Source organism: Dicentrarchus labrax, unplaced genomic scaffold (genome assembly GCF_905237075.1).
Source record: "Dicentrarchus labrax unplaced genomic scaffold, dlabrax2021, whole genome shotgun sequence".
Lineage (NCBI taxonomy): Eukaryota > Metazoa > Chordata > Actinopteri > Moronidae > Dicentrarchus > Dicentrarchus labrax.
Genome location: NW_026136723.1, coordinates 23,201,215 through 23,209,451, shown reverse-complemented (window position 1 = coordinate 23,209,451; position 8,237 = coordinate 23,201,215). Strand labels below are relative to the sequence as shown.

The window sequence follows — 8,237 nt, the reverse complement described above, 5'->3', positions numbered from 1 at the left end:
TGAGAAATAACCTGCAGGTAATTTGTATTTAGCGTCAACATTATTCTTTGGAAATATGTGATTCCCAAAGTTTGTTTTCATTTCACAACATTTTCCCACATTTTTAATTTCCTAGCACCACTTCAGACAAACAGACTCTCAGCATTTCCTTAATTTCTGTGAAGAAAACTAAATGAATTTGATATTTTTAAAGTTTAGATTATTATTTAAGATTTAAACACGAGAAGGACACGGTGAAGACTTGAACACAAGAGCATTAACTCTCAGATAAACCTATATAAAGCTATATAAAGCTAAATAAAGCTAAATAAAGCTTGTTCTGCTTTAGAAAAGTAGTTAAAACAATCAAAAAGCTAATAGAATAAGGAGAAGGAAACACTGAATCTGGCAAGAAGGAAGCCAATTAAGTATGCACGATTGTTAAAAAAATATAAAAATACATCATAGAGACTTGTAGAGCTTGTATAAAAACTAATCTCTGATCAATATTAACAGGAAATAATCTGATCAATCTGTTCTACACAAACTTCCTGCAGTTATTGTGTTCTCTATTTATGTTCATTGTACAGTTTACCAGTTGTTCTCTACTGTTATTGCTATGCAGTTAATATATAATGTGAAACATCCATAAAATACATCACTCAGGTGGTCGTCAGTTCACTAAAGTATAAGAAAAGGACGTGTTTTATTTTGAAAATCTCGACCCGGAAGTGCCTTTGTACCGTCTGATGGCTTCAGGCTGCGAAGTGAAACTTAACTGATCTGGTTTCTCTCTCCTGTAACTCAACTGTTACAGCTCTCTCTTTATCTCTCTTTATCTCTCTTTATCTATCTCTTTCTCTCGCTGCGGGGTTTCAGCTCCACGATGTCCGGTCACGGTCATGGTCACGGGCACGGATGCGGTTGCGAGGCGGAGCATGAGCCCGCGGAGAGGGGCCTGGAGTACGGACTGTACCGGCGGATCGACCTGGAGAAGCTCCAGTGCCTGAACGAGAGCAGAGACGGGGACGGGAAGCTGGTGTTCAAACCGTGGGATCAGCGGAACGACCGGGACAAGGTAACCGCCCTACAGAGCCTCTCCCCCCGGACAGGTAGCCCCGTCTGTGCCCCCCCCTACCTCCACCACCCTCAGCGGTGTGTGTGAGGAATGTTAGCCGGGTGAGAGTGCAGTTTGACGGGCTTCTGCTGTCGCCGAGCCTCGCTGTGTGGAGCTGCGCAGTTATTCAATTTAATACAATTTTATTAATAACCCTGGTAAATTAATAATAAAATAATAAGAAGACATATTCATCTTTTACTTAGAAATACAAAAATATTTCCATCAAAACATATTTAAAGTATTAAAAAGTAAATAAAAATAATGCTCCTTATGCAGAATAACTTATTTTAGAGTCACTTATATTTTATAACTGGGTTAAATTTATTTATTTGTATGTTGCTTCACTGTTGCAGCTGGTAAAGGTGAGTTAAAAGTAGTTTTAGTTATTTTTATTTATTAAACACTTTTCTATTGAAGCCCATTTCTGCCAGTAAAATAAAAAAATAAGATGAAAACTTAGCTTTGAGATTAAAAAATAATAATGTGAAGTCAAAAATTTGAGATAAAAAGAGGGAATTTTGAGATAAAATGTCATTATGAGACAAAAATACAGAATTATGGTAATTATTTTACCTCATAATTTAGACTTTTTATGTCACAATTTCAACTTTCTATCTCATAATTTTGACCAGAATTTTTTTAAAAATCAGTTTTAATCTTAAAAAAATTTTAAAAAGGAAAAAGAGACAGTGTGGGTCAGTGGGACCAGTTTCCCAATGTCATAATGTCTGATAATGTTTCTCAGAAAGGATTCACCCTATATCTTTTTCTTTCTTTCAGTACGTCGAGAGCGACGCAGACGAAGAGCTGCTGTTCAACATCCCGTGAGTCATCATCATTGTAATCCTGAACTTTAACCTTTTTCTCCTGTTTAAACACATTTTATGCTTTGCTGCCTGCAAACACGTTTATTAAATAAAAATAGTATATTTGTAGACACACGAGTGAAGACAGGAGGACAGTCAGAGATTGCTTTTATTATAATGAAATGTGATCTTTTTTTTCCTTTTGATTAATTAATCTTCTGCTCTCGTCTTGCCTTTCTCAGCGTCCTGATAGCGTCTCTCTCTCTCTCTCTCTCTCTGATTTCGCCCTGTTGTTGTCAGAGATAGTGTTGAAGAAACGATGTGTCGTCTCTTTTCAGTTTTACAGGCAGCGTGAAGCTGAAAGGAATCATCATCTCTGGAGAGAATGACGACTCTCATCCAGCTGAGATACGACTGTGAGTTTGCTGTCGCTGCTCCTTTTGATTAGTGGTGAAGATGGATTAAACCAGCGGTTCTCTGCTGGTCTCACACACTTTTATAGATTTAAAACCAATTAAATGTATCTTTAATAAACACATATTCAGGGTCGTTATGACATTTTAACATAAATATTAAGGGTGCTCCTATCAGAGGTTTTGAGGCTGATCACTGGGTCTATTTAAAGCCTATTACATTTTTTTTGTAGCCCTATTTATTTGTTATTATTAACCATTCTTAACAGAATTGTATATGACGTATTAAAATGCATTAATTATTCAATTATGAATCGACAACTGTGTATTTATTGGCTGACAACATGACACAACCTAAACCACAGCCTGTTATTGGGAGCAGCTTAGAGCTTAACTGTGTTTCCAGAGAATGACATGAGGACTGTGGGTGTATTTCTATTTCTATAAGTCATTTATTATTTAGACTCATTAGAGGCAATATCGGCCGATAACGATCGCTGACCGATCAATGGGAGCAGGGTGCTGTTGGATCAGAAGACATACTTATACACACATCAACACACACACAATGCAATGTCGTCTTATTTTATAACATAAAATATACGTATTTTATCTGTTGGAGCCATATTTGAGTGTTTTGAGTTAATTTATGATTAACTTCTTCTCTTAATACTTCAAATGTGATCATTTTGTTTACTTTTTGTTTGTATAATCTTAAAGACACTGAGATTGTTCACTTTCCTGCTCCTCTTGGATTCACTATGGTGTTGATAGGGAGCCTTTAAGTACGTGATTAACAGGCTGGTGTGTGCGTTGGATGGTTGAGAGCAACAGTTTTCCAACCACAGCGCTTTTCAGGGAATTAATTTAAATCATATGTTTGATTTTGTTTATTTTCCTTTTTGGAGAAGTCAACCGGAGTGTGTAGATAAATAAATAATATTTCAGTTACTTTGAACAGACGATATCTTAGTTTGATCTCTTCACCGTCTCTTTGCTACAGGTACAAGAACATCCCTCAGATGTCCTTCGACGACACCGGCAGAGAACCTGAACAAGCCTTCAGACTCAACAGAGACCCTGTGGCTGAACTGGAGTATCCAACAAAGTGAGAGCATGAACCGTTTTGTTTTTAATCCCCTCGGCAACGTCCTGCCTTCGAACAGGAAGACGTTATTGAGTTTAAAGCATACAAACAAGCTGCCTGACACACTGAACATCTTATAAGGTTGTCCTCTTAGATTAAGTCTTATACTTCAGTCTAAAAGGTCCTAATTTTACTCTCTCATAGGATTATAAACATTTATAATCTCATTGGTTTGACTATAAATCTTCATAATCTTATAGATCAGTAAGATTATAGGTTTGTTTGTCTCATTCGTTTCTTAGAGACATTTTGATTTACTTTATGTACCTTTTAATTTCTAGATATAACATTTTTAAAAGAAATGTGGTACAAGTAGGAATACACTTAACTAATAAATCAGTTAACAGACAGACAGACAGACAGACAGACAGGGAGGGGGCAGAGAGAAGGAGAGATTATTAAGATCAATACAGGTACAGTGCATATCTACTGACGATATTATCTGTGTTGTACTTTCTGGGCTTTAAAACTTTGAAACTTTAAAAAGGTTTGAGTCAGTTTGAGTCTGTTTATTCTGGTTGAGGTGTTTATATGGTGCATTTTTATTCTGTTTGGTCTTTTAAACCATTTATAATCAGAATATTAGGCTCCATGTAACCAGCTCACAGTACAGCTTCCCCCACATCATGGATGCTAACTTGACACTGACTGTTTATATGCACAAAATATTCAGATTCCAAGTCGCCCTTTATCCAAAAAAGACAATATTCCTAATAAGCTGTTTACATGGCTAATGAAAATGAATATTTCACTAATATTCCTGTTTACATGCCGCTGTGCTCCGATTAACATACATTTATTGACGTACTGTAAGTCGAACAGAGTCAAACTGCAGTCATATTGTGTTAAAAGTGGAACAGTTGGAGCCATTTTGGCTCTTTGCATTAAAAGAAGATTTTTTTCAGGGTTTTCCATCGATGCCACACTTGTTTGACCATTCAAACAAGGCCTCCCTCTTCTATTCACTCAAACACTTCCTTGAAAAGGTTGGCGTTGCGATATTTGAACTTATCCAAACACATGTTGACGTTAAAAAGTAATTTTATAATGTTTAAAAGTAGGTGTATTTTTCCTTCTGACCAGAAATGTGGGGGATTTCCTGTTGGGCATCAGTCAGCCTTCCTAGTCAAAGACTGTGGTAAAAACCCTAAATGACACACAGTATACTCTGAATGCGCTGTATAAATGTCCAAAAATGCTTCTAAAACCAGAATAATATCGGCATATCCCACATGTCTTTATCAGAAAATGCTCCATTTGGAATAAGACCTAATTAGGAAAATCCAAACGTAATATGCCACATTCATTACAATCATCAAATAATAATGGAAAATTAGTGTCCATGTAAACGTAGTGACAACAAGCCAACTGATAATAGCATAAAATACACAGTTGTATGTACGTTTTATCGGCACAAATGTTACACAATTTACCTTTTTAAGTGACAAATCTGCATGAAACCGACTGAAATTGTTGTCACTTTACTGCAAAATAGACTTTTAATAAGACTTTTAGATTTGCTTATGACTGAAAATCCAGGCAGTCTGAACCCTGAACGGCCACACAAGAGATGATAAATGAATGTAGCTTGTATTAAAGATGCATCATGAGCAAATCCTGGACGCTCAATGAGACGATGCAGCGAAATCCAATCTTTGTGATCTGGTCAAAGAAGCGTTCAAACTACAAGTGGAACCAAACTCTTTGTTTTTCTTTCAGTTTGTCTCAGTATGTCAAACATGTTTCTATTACATTTACACACACAACAGGCTCAGGATGGACATGTTTGATCCATCCTTTTACAAATGCATTTCCAAGCTGTCGTCTCATTGTCCGCCCGTTCTGTGATCACTTCCAGGATCGCTCGGTTTTCCAATGTTCAGCACCTCTCCGTGCACATCTCAAAGAACTTTGGAGCCGAGAACACCAGGGTCTACTACATCGGCCTGAGGGGAGAATACTCTGAGGTCAGTCTGCTGAATCCTGAATCAGTTTGTTCCTGTTTCTTGAGCATTTAAAATACCGTAATAATGTGATACACCTCTCGAAAACTGAACATTATGAAGGTAATAAACTGGAAGTGAGTGGATGTTCTCATCATTAATTAATGTTTTGTTAATCTTCAACATGTTGCTTGTAGGTTTCCAGGAACAGATACTGATTACTGTAAAACTAACCTCAACTTTTTTGCTTTGCTGAATTCAACCTGGTTATATTTGGAACAGGCGTCTATGTCAGTTTTACACAAAAAGACAGAAAAGACTATCAAATGATCTATTTGAACCAGCATAAATATTAAAAATTAGGCTGTTGAATCACATATAAATGATTGAGTTTCCATAAAATGAACTGAAGTTTGAATTGTGGAGAATCTAACTGATGTCCATACTGACCAAAGTTTATATTTGTGCAGGAGATCTGAGCAGCTTCAGAACTCGCTCAAGCTTTAAGAGCGTTTTATACATCCAAAGAACAACTGGTCAGGCAACTTTTGAATCCACCCTGCCAGTCTCACATTGTGTTTAAGTGAATTAAGTGTAGGATAAGTGTATAAACGGCTGTTTTCCCCTCCTCATCCCTCCATTTATTTTAATTCAATATCTTTTTTAAGTCATTTAGAGTTTCTTTTTATCTGTTTTCCTGCAACATAACAGCACAAAACATATTATTCACTTGGGGATCATTTAATAGTTTTGACCTGAAGTGCCGTATTTCTATGAATGTCTGTCCATGCTGTAAGTCGGTCTGTCCTCTGCACTCTTTAGGCTCACAGACATGAAGTGACCATCTGTAACTACGAGGCGTCGGCAAACCCCGCAGATCACAAAGTGGAGAGCATCATCCCGCAAACCAACTTCATTTCCTGAACGCTTTCAGAGAGTCAGAAAGGAAGAGGAGGACGAGGAGGAAGAGGAGGTTTCAGTGGCGTCTGCTTGACAGGAGTCAAAAAAAGTCAAAGATGAGCTCAACGCTGCGCAGCGGCCGGTTGGTTGAGCTCGACCGGGACTGAGCACGAAAAAATCTGAATGCCAGGGAGCTTCAGATGTGTCTGGAAGTGCCGAGTTGTTGCTTTCTACGGCAATAAAGAGTGAAGGCTTAATGTGGGCAAAAAAAGCTTAATAATAAATGCATGAAACATTTGTCACGCAGATAAACGTCTGTTGTTATCAGTTTAACCCGTATACTCTGATTCATGTCTATTGTTATCAACCAGTTCAATAAAGAGACAGCTCAGATAAAACGCTGAAGACTGGAAATAAACCAAGTGGTGGCTACTTTTTGGTTAATTAAATACTTTATGTGCCGTGTTTGGATTCATAATAGGCTTCATATGGTGATTTTCAGGCATAAAAAACATAAAGAATCTGCATTTGTTCTCAAATATCTGCAGAAAAAATACATAGAAAGATAAAAAAAATAAAGAAAATGCATACTTGAAGCCACTCTGGATACATAAGCACCTTTTAAATGTCTAAAGTTTAATCTAATACATATAAAACTAACATTATTCGCCCCTTTCTGCCACCTGGTGGTTTGTGAAATGACTGACGTTCACAGTCCAAAGTGCTCCATTTCTCTTTCCTCTGTTTATTTCTGTGATGAGATGAATTGTCAACAGCTGCATGAAATGTTGACACAGTTAATTAGGAACAGTTGTTGTCATCTAAAGGGGGGGAGAGAGGAATAGATAAGGAAGATCCAGATCCAGATCCAGGGCTTCCTGCAGCGTAAGGTCGATTCCCTCTGTTTATTAAAGTGTTTAACGGGGTCATGTCATTCATGATTTCATACTGTTCGTTATGCAGTGTGTCTTCATGCAGTCAGTGGCAGCCTTTGAGTGCATTTATGGGAATGTGAGGATGTGTGAGGAGAAAATGTGATGTTTAAGCTCTCCAAGAATGTTGTTATAGATAGAAATTAAAGCAAAATGGAAGAATTCTTTTCATTAGCTCTTTTCAAAACATTTTAGAAACAAATATTGTTTCTTTGAATGGTCAGTTTATCTAAATCCTCACTGACCCCTCGCTGTATCCCGACATAAAGATAGTTTTGTTGCTCAAAGTGTTTACAAGTGACATCTGGAGAACTCTGTACTTTGTGTGTCTTCACAAAAACAGGGTCTCATTTTACTACAGAAGTCATTTCAGTGCCAATACCTCAAACTGAATAGAAAATAAGTGCTTTTTAATGCTTCACAGTACAATATTCATGTGAGTCAGACACTTCAGACAAACCACGTGTGCTATCATTTTGTTATTATTGTATATTCTGTTAATGCTCCGTACCATGTGATCATGGTCCCGAGTTGTAAATAAATCAAATTATGTGGAATATTTGACAATGATGGATAATGTACATACTAAAACACAGTTTGTATTTTAAACTGTAAATTATAATTAAAAGTTTTAGTGTTTCAGGATTAATGACACTACTTAGTCAACCACTGGATATTGAACATATGACAAGATTTATTGATTATAGATAAGATGTGAAGAAAACAGGTAAAACACAATCAGAAAATACAACTTGAGATTTTCCTGACATTTTATTCACCAATCGATTAATTGAAAACATATTGAACAGACAATGAGAGGGGTGGTCACAGTTATATCCCTAATTACAACCAGGTGAACACTTACAACAACTCCAAGACAAAAATCTAATAAATATCTGGCATAATGTCTTAAACGTTTTGATTGCTTAAACACTGGCACATTTCCATCCACAGCTTAATACATTAAATTAAAAATAATTTCTGGCAAATGATCGTT

At 36.7% G+C, this 8,237-nt stretch overlaps 1 protein-coding gene across 1 annotated transcript; it reads left to right on the top strand.

Moving 5' to 3' along the window:
* The first annotated feature begins 711 nt into the window (after positions 1-711).
* Positions 712-6,726, top strand: pithd1 (PITH (C-terminal proteasome-interacting domain of thioredoxin-like) domain containing 1). The gene is made up of 6 exons (XM_051390584.1): positions 712-1,057; positions 1,880-1,923; positions 2,244-2,321; positions 3,322-3,426; positions 5,324-5,432; positions 6,231-6,726. The coding sequence occupies exons 1-6, from the start codon at positions 866-868 to the stop codon at positions 6,330-6,332; spliced, it is 630 nt and encodes a 209-aa protein (XP_051246544.1). The 5' UTR covers positions 712-865; the 3' UTR covers positions 6,333-6,726.
* Positions 6,727-8,237: the final 1,511 nt, after the last annotated feature.

What these genes read in the sequence shown, in the direction of transcription:
- pithd1 (XM_051390584.1), top strand. Translation starts at nt 866, where the DNA reads ATGTCCGGTCACGGTCATGGTCACGGGCACGGATGCGGTTGCGAGGCG. An exon ending in AGCGGAACGACCGGGACAAG is followed by an intron (nt 1,058 to 1,879) that starts GTAACCGCCCTA and finishes TCTTTCTTTCAG; the next exon opens with TACGTCGAGAGCGACGCAGA. An exon ending in CATCCAGCTGAGATACGACT is followed by an intron (nt 2,322 to 3,321) that starts GTGAGTTTGCTG and finishes TCTTTGCTACAG; the next exon opens with GTACAAGAACATCCCTCAGA.